Source organism: Lycorma delicatula, chromosome 7 (genome assembly GCF_047948215.1).
Source record: "Lycorma delicatula isolate Av1 chromosome 7, ASM4794821v1, whole genome shotgun sequence".
NCBI lineage: Eukaryota > Metazoa > Arthropoda > Insecta > Hemiptera > Fulgoridae > Lycorma > Lycorma delicatula.
In genome coordinates this window covers 117047183-117066090 of record NC_134461.1, presented here as the reverse complement: position 1 = coordinate 117066090, position 18908 = coordinate 117047183, and the positions used below count along the sequence as shown (strand labels likewise).

The 18908-nt window shown below is 30.4% G+C and overlaps 1 protein-coding gene across 1 annotated transcript in view; it reads right to left on the bottom strand.

Annotated features, from left to right (window-relative positions):
- The window catches only part of ss (aryl hydrocarbon receptor spineless), a 678242-nt gene that overhangs the window by 37474 nt on the left and 621860 nt on the right, over nt 1–18908 (bottom strand). The window contains exon 5 of the mRNA XM_075370601.1: nt 17386–17595. Coding sequence (XP_075226716.1) covers nt 17386–17595 — 210 coding nt within the window. The remainder of the gene's footprint in view (nt 1–17385; nt 17596–18908) is intronic.

Here is an 18908-nt window from a genome sequence, read left to right as displayed (position 1 = left end):
ACCAAATTATGTGTAAGCTCAATTAAATTTATCAATTTACATAAAAAGAACTTTTCAAATCCATTGATTCATAATCAGCTCAGCTATATAGTTACTATTTCAGATAATTAATTTTTTTTATTTTTCCTGGGTGAAAAACGCTTCCACATTATTATCCCCCAGACATGATATATTTCTTGTAATAAACAAAGATATATTACATTATATATCTCAAAGTTATGCAATAACCATCTGCGTTACAGCAATTGGTATGAACAGCTGAAACTTAACTACAGTAATTCAAATATTTGAATGTAAATGGACTGCCTTAAGAAACTGTTGAACATAAGATAACAACATTTCATTATCCCCTAAAATGGTTTGTATGCTAGCCCCTAGGTTAAACTTATGACGCAATGCCGCATAACAGATACAATCCACCAGGATGTGATGCACTGTTAGTTGACAGTTGCAGTGAGCACAAAGGGTTGAATCCCTTTACATCATCAGATATCCATGAGTGAGCCTAGTGTGTCCTATTTGTAAATGGCGGATAATAACTTCCTCTCAATGGTTATTTCTGCATGGGAGTTTTATGGTGATATAGTGTTCTTATTGGGCGAATGCATTACCTTTATCATAAATTAAAACTGATTATCTTCATGATCAACTGAATTAAAATCGGTTACAAGTAAGCTAGTTAATAAGACAGGAATGCCAATTTAAACATTAATTTTCAAAAGTTATCTATTTTTTTCATACAAGTTATTTTTTCTTATAAGTTTAACCAATCATTGTAAAGCAGTTGTTTAACAGGTGATTTTTGAAGTTGAAGGTTCTGGGGTTCAAATCCTAGTAAAGGTTAATTGCTTTTATACAGATCTGAATGATAGACAGTGGATACCAGTGTACTTTGGTAGTTGGGGTTCAATTAACTACTCAGTAACGGTCAGACTGATATTTGTAAGTTATGTTTAAGTATAATGAGGTGATGAGGAATATTTGAAAAATTTTTTTTATATTGAATCATTTTTTTTTTTTGTTAAATATATATATCTGTACCTATAAAGCAACTTGTCTAGACTAACTGATTCATCAACGACCAGCAAAAACTACTGAAGATAAATTGATGAAGATTTGCATACATGTTCTTCTTATGGTATTAGAACAACTTACACTAAGAAAGGATTTTTTGAAATTCTGAGTTTAAAGGTTGTTAAATAGGAGTAACAATGACATTTTTTTAATTTCTTGTTAACGAATGAAGATATCAACTTGATTTTTGGTGTGTAATCTTCATGTGAATATTTAAAAACTAATTTCTAAATTTTTTTTGAAATTCCGTATTTAAAGGGTTAAAATGGATTTTGATTTTTTTTTAATTTTTCTATCACAGATGAAGATATCAACTTAATTTTTGATGTGTAATTTTCATGTAAATATCTTAAAACCAACTTATATATTTCTTGAAATTCGACCTTGAAAGTGGTGAAGAAAGGTAAAAAACCTTTTATCTTTTTTACCTTTTATCTTTTTTTTTTTTGAACAATGATTACAAATTTTCCCATTTCCGACTATATTAAACGAAATATTCACTAGACTGGCGCTTGCAGATATTCTTAAAATAATTATCCAAAAACAATTTTCGGGTTTTTATGAATTTTGATTTTGTAAGGGGTGCGATGATGTACGGCACGGCGGCTGAACCAACATTGCCGCTGTTACTGTATATGCGACGCAACTGGCTGCACCTGCCTCCGGTTACTTGACTAAAAAACATAAAATAAAAGTAATTAAAAAATTTAAAAAAGAGAGAAACGAAGTACGGTCACATCCAGTGGTGTTTGTCGTGTAACACTCTTAGTTCACATTCTTAGATCGTTCAAAGTTTCGGGTCCTGTACTGACCAAACTGTTGCTTTGAAGAAGTTATAATACACTGATATTTTTTATAAACTGAATATTCAGTTTGAATTCCTATTTATTACTATTATTATTATCACAAACATGAGTTTAATGAACACATAGGGTAGACAAGGGGCAAAGCCCTCTAGCTAAACGGAAAGGGCAAGCCAAGACCGACTAAATATCCCCTGACCGCGACAGGAAACGCAAGTATTCAAATAGCGAGGGCGAAGCCGCAACGAGGATGCTCTATTTTTTTGGGCTTGCAAATATTCTTCAGATATATATTTACAAACCATTTTACAGGTTTTTGAATTTCGATTTTTTAAGCGGTAGGCGCGGAGGCTCAACCAACACAGCTACTGCTACTGTTACTACATATGCGATGCGACTTGCTGCATCTGCTTCCAGTTACTTGACTAAAAATATAAAATAAAAAATAAAAAACCGTGACGGAGAAACGCTAGAATATATGTATATAGATGTTGAACTATTCAAGTTTTGGCATAGCTGGGTATCAAAACTGGGTACCTGGAAGGGAACTTTTAGTTAAAAATTCCATAAAACATTTCATATAAAAAGTTTTAAAAATTTTATTTTCTCTAATTATTTTCCCTCTGTAATCTTTTATTAAAATTCATTCATAGTGTATAAATAAAAACATTGTCCCAAAATGATGGGGTAAGGAATACCCTTGTTTGTAAATTAAAATAAATTTGTGGTTGATATCCTTAAATCTGAATAATAAATTATTTAGATTCAAGGGTTGTTTAAAACTCTACCTGCTTTAACTAACTTTCATCGCTAAACTTTTCTTTTACTAAATTGCATCCTTCAAGGGGAATTTTAATTTTTTTGTTGTAACTGCATGTACTGATCAATAAGTGCCGAATATATATATATTTTTTACAACAGGGCCTATTGGTTTTTAATTTTTGTATAACAGACATTGTTTAAATTTCAATAATGTTAATATCAGTGTCTGGTTAAAATAAAATCATTCTTTATGTTTAATAAAAATAGGTTATGTCATGCTTAATCCTATAAAAAGTTAACACATTAATCGAGATAATGGATTCAGATAGAATAAATAAAGCCCGTTTGCTTTAGTTTTTGATGGAATGACAGACAGCATGGAAGTAAAACGAATCTTAGCAATTATTATATTAAAAGTAATTTTACGTCTATGTACGAAATATTACATCACTCTACTTACGAATGGTGAACTAAATAAATAACTGAAAAAGATTGAGAATGGTATGATTGATAAAAAATAAACGAAATCTAAATAGAATTCGTTTTATTATTTAAAAAAAATATTTCACTAGCGTGGGCATTAGGTTAAGTGCGCTCAACAGATTTTCTGTTTGTGAAACTTTTTGTCTAAGAATAGAACACATGTTGTCTGGATTTCCAAGATAGACTCTTTAGATCAGATGAATGGTTTGTCGAACTAGAAGTAATACATATCTTTATGTGCAACATTGAAAGAAAGTCTGACCATCTCATCCGACTTTCCGGATGCTGATTTCCTTAGTGGGTAGATCTAGCTTCATAATATGCCGATATTATTCGCTTACATTGAAAAACGTCAGAGAGCCGAATATTTTACAACGGTAATCGTACATAATTGTCAGTACTGGTATTCATTTAAATTTAATTAAAATTTTCGATGAAAAAGTTATGGTAAAACCGTTACTAAAATGTCACAACTTAAACTAAAGCTAAACCAAAAACCTGAAATTCAATTATAACCTAGCAGCTATTTAACACCACTAAGCGTAATAAAAGCTATAGTTAAAATTTCAGTTCTATTGTTCAAATCTTTCTAAGATATCGCTGTGATGTATGTACCAACACCCAGCCTCAATTAAAGAACATTTTTAATTAGTTATTTGAATCTTTTATTACGACTCGTAGTTTTTGAAAAAAAAAAATCTTAAAATTACCACCTTTTTTAAAGTATTGTGATCGCGAAAAATTTCGGTTTTCAGATTTTAATGGAAATATCCATTTTGATCATCCCTGAATCCATTTTAACTAGTTTCGCATAACTCAAAAACGGTTAGCCGTAGAATGTTGGAACTTTGGATTTACGACTGCTGTAACATCTTAGTTGTGTACCTTCCCTTTTGATTGCAATCGATAGGACTAAAAGTGTCTAAAAACGGTTCAAATCCAAAAATTTGGATTTTGCACTTTTCTTAACTCCAGTAATAATAAGTCCTCATTAAGAGATTTTCAACGATATTATCATAAGTGGTACTTATTTTCACTGATTCCAGAGTTATAGCCAAATAAAAATTTAATTAATAAAATATTTTGATCTTACAAGAGGAAGGCACATCGATTCGAATCAGACTTCATCTCCTTTTTTTAATTTTTTTTTTTTTTTAAATTTAAATATATTGATTTATTAATTATCATTAACCTCTGATTATAAAAAAAATACAATAAATAATAATTCAATAATAACAATAAAAAAAAGAAAACATTATCAGAAGTTATTAATGAAATAAAATTTTATGTAATTTTCATTTAAAAAAAAAATGTATATATATGCACTTTAATAGGCGTACGAGGAAGTCATGTAGTTTCCACATTAGCCTTTTTTTATAAGTGTAAATTATATAAAATTTTTGTAATTTTAAACAATTTTTTTTTTGTAACCACGTTGTTATACGTATACAAAAACTTAGAATAAGTTTACATTTGAAAAAGCTTTGGCCTAGAAAATTACAATAGTATTCATTCTGAAGGTTTATAAATTGATATTAATTGTATTATGCAGATATTTATAAACTGGGTTATTATTGTGTTTTTATAAGAGATAATTTAAAATTACAAAAAAAAACAAACTTAAAATAGGATATTTCAGTTATCAATGAATTTACCATAAATACAAGTAATATTTGAATTACTTTTAACGAAATTTATGAATATTTTTTGTTATATTTAGCTAAAAATAAAAATTGTTATTTAAATTATAAATGACTTTGAGATTTAAGATTTAATAAATAAAACTATTAGTAATTGTCTTGAGATGTCATCAGCGCTGCATCCACGCAAATGTAATCATTAGAAAAAAGCTGCCATTTTTTCATTGTATATCTCGTTTAACAATCACGTTTAAGAACACTAAAGCTGTAGTGATAATACATTTTTGTGATCCGTTTTATTGTTACTTAAAAAAAAAAAAAATTATGCAGTTTAATTACAAAGAATCGTGATTTATGTTCGTTTAACATTCATGTGTAAAAAAAAGAAATAAGCGACTGTTGAAATTATTATTTTTTTTGCTTAATACAGTACCAATTTCAGAATTGTTTGTTTAATAACGGATTGTTATTGATAAATAAAATAAAATAATGTCTTTAGGGATTATTTATGAAGGGTAAATAAATAAAGAGGTTAAAACCGAACTATAGACAATAGTGCAGGTGTTAATATGAAACCGGCGCAGCGGGCAAATGATCCAAGGTGGTTATAGTAATAAAAAAAACTGAGAATAGCGCTTATGTTCGAGCATTATAGCATCGTTTCCGCTTGATGGTGCCACTGTTGCCGTTATAATCTTCCATCATCTTTTTAATAACCCATCGCTCGAGACGGCGGAAGTGACAGTTAACTGAGCTCATCAAACCGAGAACGGTCGGTCAAATCTAAACAAATGTTCTTCGGCAATGGTTAACTAACTGCATAATTTAACATTACCTTACCATCTACGTCTCTTAATAACTTCTTTTTTTTCAGTAATTGATACTTATACGATTTTTTTTTGTTTTTTATAATATTCCTCATCATGAAAGATTAAATAAAGCGTGAAGTAGATTTTCTTGTCTGATTATTTTAACAAAAAATTATTATGTTTTAGTAAATATAACATATTTACATAGGCATCAAAATTAAAATAGTGTTGCAGGTAAATGATTAAAAATTTTAATAAATTAAATTTATGAAAACTAAGTGGTTGATTTAAAAATAAAAAAATTAAGAATACGAAAATTAATATGTTATTAAAAAAACCACTTGCGTATTTCTTCTCAAGATGATTTAATTTGGCTTTAATAATTAAAAAAAAAAAAAAAACTCTAATATTGCTAACAATAGATAACACAGATATAGAAAAATCAACTTTCCAACTTGCACCATCTTGACGAACCACGCTTCTAACTTTTCAAGATCAAATTCTTTCGATTTTAAATTGAATGTAACTCTAGAACAACTCAACTAATCTTGATCAAATTTTCACATGTACAACTTCAGATACATTACTATAGCATATCTAAATTTCCATGCAATTCATTTAGTAGTTTTGTAAATTTTTGAGCCAAAAAAGTTGAGCCTTTAATTGAGCGTAACTCAACAACGAATCAACCAATTTTTTTTTGTCTTCAGCCATTTGACTGGTTTGATGCAGCTCTCCAAGATTCCCTATCTAGTGCTAGTCTTTTCTTTTCGGTATACCCCCTACATCCTACATCCCTAATAATTTGTTTTACATATTCCAAACGTTGCCTGCCTACACAATTTTTTCCTTCTACCTGTCCCCCCAATATTAAAGCGACTATTCCAGGATGCCTTAATATGTGACCTATTAATCTGTCTCTTCTTTTAGCTATATTTTTCCGAATGTTTCTTTCTTGATCTATTTGCCGTAACACCTCTTCATTTGTCACTTTATCCACCCATCTGATTTTTAACATTCTCCTATAGCATCAAATTTCAAAAGCTTCTAATCTTTTCTTCACAGATACTCCGATCGTCCAAGTTTCACTTCCATATAAAGCACATTCCAAATATATACTTTCAAAAATCTTTTCCTGACATTTAAATTAATTTTTGATGTAAACAAATTATATTTCTGACTGAAGGCTCGTTTCGCCTGTGCTATTCAGCATTTTATATCGCTCCTGCTTCGTCCATCAGAACACTATCAACATCTGTATTAATTAATGTGAACAACATCAGATACACTACTAGAGCATCTACATTAAATTTCGATATATGCTCATAAATCTTTAAATATATGTTATAAAAAATGTGATGTGGACCCTACATGACTTCCTTGCACACCTATTAAATTACATATACACATCTTTTTTTTAAATGAAAAGTATATAAAATTTTATTTCATTAATAACTTCTGATATTTTATTTTTATTGTTATTATTGAATTTTTATTCATCGTAAAAATTTTTAGGGGAGGTGTACAACTAGATGTTATAACAGCCCTAAATCCAAAATTTCAACATCCTACGGCTAATTGTTTTTGAGTTACGCGAGATACAGACGTCACACCGAAACTTGTCAAAATGGATTCAGGGATGGCCAAAATGGATATTTCCGTTAAAATCTGAAAACCGAAATTTTTCGCGATTACAATACTTTACTTCGTACAAGGAAGTAAAAATATTTTTATTTAATTAATTTATTTATTTTAGTTGAGATGATTTGCATCGACTGTTATTGGACGTTTTTCCCTATGACAATGTATATTTTTAGCATATGTAAAATGCCACGCCTGACCGGGATTTGTACCCAGGCTCTCCGGATGAAAGGCTGAGACGCTACCACTCCACCACGGAGATTGGCAATATTATGTTTTAGTACAGTGCTTACCAAAATTTTCCGATTCGTGGGGCCCTTTTTCAATTACAATTTTTCCATGGCACCCTACCCTAAGTAAAAGTATGACTACTTGTAGTAAGAGATAAAAATAAATAAAACTCTTGTATCCCCATTATTTTTTTACTTTATTAACATTAAATTAATAATTATAAGTGCCTTGGTTCAATTAAGTATGAAGCCTTTGCAATATTTCGCGCCGCCCCTGTGAAGAGGCCGCAGCTCCCCGGAGCACCGCGGTGCAGAGTTTGTGAACCACTGTTTTAGTAAATAATACTTACATAGGCATCAAAATTAAAGTAATATTGTAGGTAAGTGGTTAAACATTTAAATAAATTACAACTATGAAAACTAAATTTAAGCTAATTGAAAACTACTGAAATGGTGGTGATTCTTTTTATAATAAAGGAACTAGTAGGCGATATTTCCAATTTGAACGATTTGTGTAAATCTAATGAATAGTATATATATATTTTTTAACGTGTAATATCTTGTTAAAGGAAAAAACATACATTAATAGGCACAACATGATATTAAGTGTAACTGAAATTCGAGAAAAAATGATGTAATAAAACTGACAATAGGCAAGATATTCAGTTACGGTCAAATATCTGGTTAGATCATTCAAGATTATCTTATTGGAAATTATTGTTGTTTATTTACAATTGGAGCTACTAGAGAGTGAATATTTTTTGCAAGCGTGAACTATGAATAAACGGCAACACAGTTATGATCGGTGTAACTATTTGCGAAGAGTATGTGCCGCTAAATGTTTAGAAGCACCAAAACTAAAAGTAGAGCCAGCGTTAACTGTTGAAATCGATGAATCCCTTTTTTAAAATGCAAAAAACAGAGTTTCCCACAAAGAAACGGAAAAACTGTCAGGAAATATTCCAGTAGTGAAAATACTGAAAAAGGTTTTTATAAACGTAGGTTTGAAAACGCTTTGTTATCGAGTAATGGCTATCGAAACTTTCGCCCGGATTTCAGCTGTTCTAATAAAACGAAGCCCTACTGTAATTTTTGGGACCAAAATTAAGGATTAAAGTTGGTGGTTTCTTATGTAATGTGAGCTGAAAATAGAATAGAATCTAAAAACAAATTCTTTTTCGATATCGAATTTTGTGTTTTACATCGGATATCTTAAAAATGATTGAAGTTACAGTTCTGGGACCTTTTTTAACCTATTTACCAGATCAAATTATATAAGAAACCACCAACTTTACTCCTAATTGGAGTTCCAAAAATTACAGTAGGGTTTCTTTTTATTAGAAGAGATGAAATCCGGGCGAAAGTTTTCGTTAGCAGTAACTCAAAAACAAAGCGTTTCCATACCATTGTTTATATGAACGTTTTTTATTATTTTCACCAATAGAACATGTGCCGAATTCTTCGTGGGACCCTCTGTTTAATGTTGGCTTGGTTCCCAAAGAGTAATGCGTTTTTGGAGTTATTTGCCATGAAACGAGTGAGTATTTTTTGTTTGCTGTAGAAAATAGAAATAGATTACTCTATAAATAGATTATTTGCTGCTTATAATTATCATGTAATTCAAGAGTAGTGGTCATCATACATTTGTATAGGGTACATAAATGTACCCTGAACAAAAAATGATTCGTTTGACAGTTACGGTTAACGAAGATTTTGCTCGGTTTTCAGCTACACCGGTGAAATGATGTACTGTAATTTTTAGGACGTTATTCAAAAAGCAAAATTAGCAATTTCTTATGGTTTTGGTTCTAAAAAATCGAATAAAATAGGTCCCAAAACCATATCTGCAGTAGTTTTAACGCAATGAGTATATATGGGCAGAAATAAGTCCTCATGAAACGGTGGAAGGCAATTTTCAACACCAATTTAGCGTCAATATATGGTGCGATCTTCTTCACAATCAGCTGTTTGGACCGTGCCAAGAAATGTGTTGAAAATGGCGAGCTCATTTTTGAACATTGATTTTAAATTGGTACGTATAATGCACTTTGGTCTAATGTACTGTTTCTAAATAAAATTCTAATTTTTATACCCTTTCTTTGTTTCATCTTGTCCTACACCATTTTGTTTAGAATTAACTTCTCTAAAAGTTATGTTTAAAATTTTAATGTGTTTCTTACCCATTTAACAAAGTTATCGTACATAAAAAAAAAACAGGGGGTTTTTACCCCAATTTATTGGTTTTTAATTTTTTTAATCATGGCCCATTGGTATTGATATATAATTTATTTATGTAATAGTTTCCAGTTACCAACAATCTGTAATAGTATGTTCGAGCGTTTTCGGATTAGTAATCCATCCTCAGGAACATTGATGTGTTATAATTATTTATTTCACATATCATTAATTATACTACAATTTTAAAAACAAAAATTACAAATATAAAAATTGATTGTCAAAAGGTAAAATAATGTAAACGTAATCCGTCATGTCAGTATGAAGGTCTCAATTTTTATGATAACAAATTGTTTGATAACAATCGAAACCTTCATATTGACATGACAGATAACGTTTACATTATTTTACTTTTTGACGATCAATTGTTATATTTTTAATTTTTGTTTTTAAAATTAAGTTAGTATAATTAATGATACGTGAAGTAAATAATTATAATTATAATACATCAATGTTCCTGAGGATGAATTACTAATCCGAAAGCGCTCGAATATATTATTAAAGATGTTGGTAAGTGGAAACTATTACATAAATAAATTATTGATTGTTACTCAAGATTTCTCAAAAAATACTATATATACGGTTCTGTTACATATTTTATTCGATTTTCACGTTCAAAACCACAAGAGATCACTAACTATGCTCTTTAATTAACGTCTTAAGTAGTTTAATACGACCTCATTTCTCCGGGATAGCTAAAATCCGAGCGAAATCTTTTACTAACAGTAACTCTCAAACGAATCTTTTTAGGAGATATATTTATAATGATTTTTTTCCATTATTTTTACGAGTAGAATAGGTTATGAAACTCCTGAGAGAACATTTTGATACACTCTGTATACCTTAATTGATCAACGATTAATGTGCTGTTCCCATTAGGATAAAAGATATCACTATATAATAAGGGATAGTGGATGGAATGGATGTTCATTCCGTGAAGGAGATAAAATATGAAAAATGTTAAACCTGAAAGGGATTCAAATCCAGAATTTTTCAGATGAAAGGCAATTATAACATAATTGCCTAAATACAAAAATTAAAAGATATAGGATGAAAATAAAAATTGTCTTTACTATAAAAAATTAAAGAAAAAAAGATGATGTAGAAATAAGAATGAAAAAACAAAAAAAAATCTGTTATTTTATTATTGAACTATTTTAACCTTGTTTAAAAAAAACAACTGTAATAAATTTTACTGGTAAGTAGTAAGTTGAAGTAAGTAATTATTTAGGGAAATAAAAGGAGTAAAGTTAATGAAGATGAAACAAGATAATCGATTGGAATAAAAAAAAAAAAAAACGAAAAAAAGAAGTAGCTTAAAAGAGGTTTCGAAAAGAAGTGGGCGTGAATGTTAGGAGAAGAAGTCAACTATTATCTGTTTTGCAGTTATATTTTGTGTTTGTAAAAGCTTCCTTTCCGATTTTTTTTTTAACAGTCTAATGAAGATTATTTTCATTTTTAATAACTTCCATACTTATTTAGTGTTGTAGGTTAGACTATAATTTGCGAAACAACAAATGCATTTGTTAAAAACCATTAATATCAAACGTCCTTGGATTGATTCCCACGCTCTGTTTTTCTGGTTTTATACTACATTGATCTCTAGGATTATAGCTGCTACTTTTTTTTTATGGTTTATTATTTTACTTCATATTCAACTTCCAACATCCAGTTAGTTATCCTGGATAATGATGATGATGATGATGACGTTTCCTTATTACAATATCCATCCTTTCATTCAAAAAATAATGAAGCAATATGAGATGCTATTTATAATTCTATCTTATCGATGTTTTACAGTAAAGTTACTTCTTAGATGTTTATAAGCTTCCGCTTTCATAGGATGTACTACTTCATTTTGTTGCTGCATGAAGTGAACTTTACAATTGAAATTAATATCTGCGGCTGATAATGCCGCACATTCCAATACAGTATATCATTTCTTGTATCCAATAAAGTATAGTCATATTATCTTCGATTTATTTCTTGCAATACTGTTCTATTTATTTATAAATAATATAATAATCAATTTATTTTATGATAAAAATATATTTTACCGTTGCTGTAAATATAAATTATACCGTTACATCAGCTTAGGCTACTGACTTACGCACAAATACACGTAAATGCATTTATAGAAAATAGAACCCACATACACGCGAGGATAACTTTATTAAAAATCTCTTAAATAGTATTTTATTTGTATATGTTGAAGAAAAATATAGTAGCTTACTAGAATACCGCAAAAAAAAAAAACTCCACAACGAATTATCCTTTTATAATCATTTGATTATGAGAGGAGGATCTATCTTGTACACAAATTTTTTATTTCCAAAATCATTTCTGAAACGATTTCCAAAAACATTCTTGCACAGTTCTGCGCAAGAAAAAACTGACGAAGGATTTTTTGTAAATTTAATTTGAATATTTTTTTTTTTAAATTTGATTGAGTATTACTAACAATAGATACCGCAGATAAAAAAAAGTCAACATTCCAACTTGCAGCATCATAACGAACCACGCTTCTAACTTGCCCCGCTTAAATTTTTTCGATCTTAAATTGAGGGTAATTCAATTTGGTTTAAACTATTCAACCAATCTTCATAAAAGTTTCATATGTATAACATCAAATATACTACTACAACATATCTAAATTTCAATCAAATTCATTTAATACGGAGGTCATCATTTACGTTTTGACGAAGGACTACTAGGTGGCGTATTGAGGTGTGACATTATTATTGAATTTAAACATTAAAATTTGAATTGTTTATTGTTACAACAATGGCAGATCAGAAATTCGCAGAGTAGTTTGTCTATAGAGATGGTTTAAAAAAAAACCTTTGTGAAAAAATGGAAATTTCGATTTCGATTTTTTTAGAATTTAGTAAGGATTTAACGCAACAATAATACTTCGAATCGCTTTGTACAACTTTTGTTGATGGATCACCATCATAAAAGACTATTTACAATTGGTTTACAGAATTTCTTCGTGGTCGTACTTCCGTCAGCAATGAATTTCGTAAAGGTCGACCAAAATCGGTTGTTGTTCAAACATTGACACTCTGCGCAACATGATTGAAAAGAATCGGCATGTGACTTAGCATGAGATAGAGGCATCCTTAGACGTATCGAAGACTATAGTACATTCGATTTTGCATGAACATTTAGCTGTGAAAAATATCTGTTCTTGGTAGATTTCGCATAATTTGACCGAAGCTCAAAAACAGGCTTGTGTCAATTGGTGTAAGGAAATGTTCACAAAATTCGACCGAGGAAGTGCAAAATCTATATGCAACATCGTATATGGAAACCAGACGTGGCCAAAAGTTTTTGCCTCCGGGCCAAATTGGAAAGAAAACTTTTTTCCTGGACCGAACGAAATATTAAAATTAAAAAAAATGTTAAATACAAAAACGATTTATATAAGTATACAAACTTTTACTATGGAATTTGTTTATGAATAAATGTAAATAATTTAGTACAACCAAACACAAAAAAAAAACTAATGTGATGTGTTAAGTTTTTAAATTTTCCATATTTCCATTATTCAATGCTTATAAAAAAAGTTAATATTGAAAAATTTTCGCGATCCGCATAAATTCATTACGCGGGCCGGGTCCGGTCCGCAGGCCGTATGTTGGTCATGCCTGCAGTAGATGAAACTTAAATATATTTGTATGAGTCAGAAACTAAGCAATAATCAACTGTTTGGGAGTTCCAAGATGAACTGAATAATCAAAAAATAAACTGTTTCCGAAGTACTTCCAAGAAAATGATCGCATGCGCTTTCGATTATACTAGACATGTAGCAACCATTGCTTTAGAAGATCGAAGAACAGTTAATGAAGAATAGTATACAACAATTTGTTTGCCAAAAGTCATCAATGAAATCAGGAAAAACAACCGAAAACTTTTCATCATTCTTCATCATCTTAATGTTAGTTCTAACACAGTACATCAAACAATTGATTATTTGATGGAGAAAAACATAGAATTAATATCTCATTGCTCGTATTCACCTGATTTATCGTCTAATGTCAAACAAAAAGTGTGAGGACAGCAATTTTCATCACATTAATTTTGGAAGGATTCAAGCCTTCCAAAATCATGTTTTGAGGTACCAGTTTCAGAGTGGAAAAATGTTTCGAGAATTGATTCGAATGCATGCAAAAGAGTATAAATCTTAAAGGTGAATATTTTGAGAAACAATAAAATGATTTCTACAAAAAAGTTTCTCTTTTCATTGTTTTTGTAAAAACTTAAAAGGCGACTTTCGTAGATTTGGAGATTTTTAAGCTACAAAATTTTATATATAGGCTTCCTTTTTTTATTTTTATTTAACCTCCGGGACCACCGTTAGGTATTGCTTCAGAGGATGAGATGAACGATTTGTAGCGTGGGTGAAAATGCCATGCTTGACCGGGATTCAAACCCGGGACCTCAGGAGGAAAGGCCGAGACGCTACCACTCGCGCCATGGAGGCTGGCTGTATATAAGCTTACAAATATATAAGAAAACTCCAATTAAAGTGAATGATATTTTCGTACTCCTTATATCTCAAAACGTAATGAAAATTTATTTTCACCTCCTCCCCACCCCCACCAAATATATATATATATATAATATATTATAGAATATATTTTTATATATATGTTTTATTGAGAATCTACCTAGTTATTTATTTATGTAAAAAAATGCTGCGGGTTTGAAAGTAGGTTAACAGTGAGAAAGAGAGATATTTATTGGTACGAAATTTCCAGAAGAAGAGAAAAGTCTCCTTTTTCTACCTGTTGTTTCAAAATAAGATATTTTCTGTTTTCTAAAACTGACTTTAAAAAAAGGAGATCCTTAATTAAACCTGTAAGTTCTTTTTCCTTGTGTTTAAAGCCTTCTTTTTCACCAGATGAATCGATTTCAACAATTATGTTTTTTTTTTGTCCCGGATAAGTTAAATGGATAATTTGTCATAAAAAATTAAATTGTCTACTTAAACAATTTAACTATATAAATTATATATTTCTTATTCCTTTTTGCCGTCATAATTATTTATTATTATACTGTTCAAGTGCAATGACGTAGAGGCTGCTGTTATTCTAATATTTAAAGTATTTCTATGACAAACTTTCAAGAAATGTTAAGGTTAATCATTAAATAAAAATTATAAATTTTTCTGCATTCCAGAAGTCTTAGTTCACGTTTCGTACTTTATAATTTTTCCATAATGTAATTAAGATGCAGGGTTTTCGTCTTTTCTTTACATGCAACCGGTTTTTTTTAAATACAGGCAGGTTTTTTTTAGATTTATCAATATTTTAAATAAAAGTAAAAATTAAAAAAAGAAGAAAAATAAAATACGCATAAGGTGAAAAGAAACACGACTTAAAAAAAGGAAAATATTATGCTTTTGTAACTCTTCTTTAAATTTAAATTTTTTGAAGTTCTGTCAAAATAACCGTGAGTTGTTAGTTTTAGAATTTGGCGAATATTCCAAAAATATGACATTAAAAAAAAAAACACAAAAAGTATTTTTTCAACCAACGAGCAGTTCGTTATTCGATTCAATATGCAAAGTGATTTAAAAAAAAAAAATGTATGCACACTTTGAACTGCCTTTGAAGATTTATTTTCTTATCTACAAGGTTAAATTTCTGGGAAAAATTAGGCTACAGTCCAATTTGAAAAATAAGTGTAATTTCTGGTCAAACTGAATGATCCAATTGGTGGTTAAAGTCAGAGGCGGATTTACGAATGTGCTGTCTATAGGCTGAACAAAATCGCCGCCTACGCTATATGTCTTAACTCCGAGCCGTCGTCGTGCGAAGAGTTACCGAGAACCGAGTAGAGAGATAAGAAATTCGGCGAAGTTGATACTCCGTTTTTAGTGGCCGCGGAAAAAATTTCCGCGGCCACATTTGTCGCCATAGGCTGTAGCCTAGTTAGTTTCCTCCGTTAAAGCCACTACTGGCTAGGAACGGAGGGGGTGGTGTAGCGACCGGACACATTACGAGGTGGGATCTTCTCCCCTCGGGGGGGAATCGAGATGTAGCCTAGTTAGTAAGCTGAGGTTCATAAGGGAACTAGGACTAAGTTTTCTTGTTGCGATCAACATGTTTGGTGGTATGTTGCTTTATTTTGCCTCGATTTTCGAGACATTCACCTAATTGGCTCATAATAAATAGAACTAGGCGCGGGGTTTACGCTTCCGCGAGCTCGATTAGCTAATTCAGAAGGATACGATGTAGGACATTCAAGATGTCCGGACGAGGCCTACAGCGAAGGCAATAAGCTGAGTTATTAAATCACCGATGTAAATGTCTACCGAGGCATTTATATCGGTGGCATCCCAACGAGGCCAGGCTTATTAATATGAAATATAAAAAGTCAGAGGGCGATAGACGACTCCCGTTAAAGCCCAACAGGGCAAGGAATGTGAGGGGTGTTGTGTGGCGACCGGAACGTCACTAGGCGGGTGTCTTCCCCTACGGGGTTGGGATGTAGCTTAGTTAGTGGCGAATAAGTAAATGTACACTTAATTAGTTATCTGTTAATAAATAAATTAATGTTCATTTAATTTTATGAAATTACGTCATAAAGTTAACAACCTATCTGTAGAGAGATATCTAAGGAAACAAACAAAACCACTAAAAGGATTGGTTACTGTTTCCTATACTTATGTGATCTGATATTTTACGCCATTTATGATAGGATCAGCACTATATTGATTAATGAGATCAGCTTAAATAATACTGAAAAATAAACAACTGCTTTTCCTTAGAAAATTAAAGATATTCAAGAACAGGCACTTACACCATTAAACCGCATTTGTTAACTTCTCTAAAGAGAAAGAAGGTTTATGGAGCTTTTTAGTAGGTACAAGAAAACCTGGAAGATGTTACCGCAATTTCAAGAACCAGAGAAATGCATTCTAACTAATGATTTAACAATTATTATATTGAACGTATGAAAATTACAATTTTTGTTTTGTAAAAATGATCATATAAATGAAATAATGTCGATAATAACTTGTTATTATACATTTAGAATCGGAAATTTAAGTTTAAATTTTCACTAATATTTACTACACAGTTTTCAATTTTGTTTAATTTTGTAGTGTGATCGATTAAAAATTAAGTATCAACAAAAATTGACACAACAAAAATTATGCTAATAAATAAACTTTCTTCAATCATAACACATGAACGAATAAAAACATAAATTAACCACCTTAATAAAAGAAGAGAGTTTTAATTTTATATAAAAAATACGAGAAAGATACGACATTGATGTGTTCGTTTGATATTTATTGTTTGATAAAATTAAATCAAATGAAATTTCTAGTTTTAGAACTGCAAAGTAGAGAGAAAAACTTTTGGAATTTTGTTGAATTGAGTGTAGTAACATTGTAACGTTTTAATTTGTTTCAGGTAAAGTTTTAATTAAGTACTACTAGGAATCGAATAGTGATGATAAAACCTACTTTCCCATAACTTTCTGAAGTGAACATGTGTGTGTGTGTGTGTGTGTGTGTGTGTGTGTGTGTGCGCGCGCGCGCGCGCGCGATAATTTATTGATGCAAATATGAAAACGCAGACGTGAAAATCATACAAAAAATATATAATTTATAAATAAATACGTTTACTAAATTACTTTTTATATATTTAATAGATAAAAAAATAATATAGTAAATTATAATACTGATACTGACGAGGAAGCCAGAGGTGTTGTCAAGGAGACATCGGAAGCGGACGGTGAAACTCCTTTCAAGGAGTTGTAAATTGTCTGGTTGGAGTGCCTCCTGAAGGGTGAGACTTGATGATTCTGGTGCTAAGAAGGAGTTCCACATTAACTGCCGTTGCAATTCCTCCCTATCTTCAGAATGTACTAACTCGTACACCGATTGGTGAACAATGTCAGACTGAAATTAAAAAAATAATAAAATCATATATTTATTTAAGAAAATTATAAAACTGAATATATTAACTTATTAAGGATTTTTTTAAATTAAGAAATTGAATAACAGTAATAAAAGTTAGACTATTATTAGTGAGAAACAAAAAGTAATAATTTTACTGTTAATAAAACGGCTACTTATTTCGTAAAACGTGTGCGCGCGCGCACACACACACACACACACACACAGAATTCTGATCCATATCAATAAGTTTACGTACAGAAATTAAAAATTAAAAAAAAATTATGTAAGTTAGTCTAATCTTAAATTTTTAAATCAGTTAGATCATTGATTCAAACTTTTTCACCCGCCTCCTGATTTTGATTATTTTTTGTATGTGCTCACAACTACTTGTTGTATATGCTATTTGTTGTAGCTGCTATTGGCGCAGAGCGGACCAACAACAGCCATTGGCGCCAAGTGGCTGCGCGCAACGCACGAACGATTCACTCGTTTGAACGATTTATACTTCTTTATACGAACGATTTATCTTTTATTTTTGAAGTTATACTTTTTTTGACACGTTAGGAAAAACGGATCAGAATGTACTTTCAGCAAGTTACGGAAGTTACGCGCGCCGATAAAAAATAAAACTATTTGTATCATATTTTTCATATCATAAGCCGTTGATAAACCTCGTGCCTATTCAATCGTTATCCGAAGAATTAGTAGAACTAAACTAATCGAAATTTATTCGATGAAATTTGTTTTATATGACAACGAATAATTCAATACTTTCTAAACTGTATAAAATAAATATTAATTAATTTGTCTATCGATCGTTTGACTTGTTCAATTTTTTTGAACGCGTAAAAACATTATTTTTTTATTCACACCAAAGAAGTATAACTTCTTATTTGCATACATAAGTATATAAGAGCTTTTTTTTATCTTTTATCCTCTAGAACCACCAAGGTATTATTTCAGAGAATGAATGAGGATGATATGTATAAATATAAAAGAAGTGTAGTCTTGTAGAGTCTCAGGTCGACCAGTGCTGAGATGTGTGGTTAATTGAAGCCGAATCACCAAAGAATACCGGTATCAATGAACCATTTATCTAAAATTATGTTGAGTTTTGGGGATAAAAAAGGAAAACATTGTGATTACAGCTGTGTTAAAAATCATAACTCAAGCAAACAGCTAAAAGTGTTCAGGATTTTGAAACCTTTCGTTGTAAAAGTTTTTATTGCTGTTCGTTAAATTCATGAACGTTATTTAGTTATAATTGTCAAAAACGTTTAATAAAATCAAATATAATGAAATATAAACCGTAT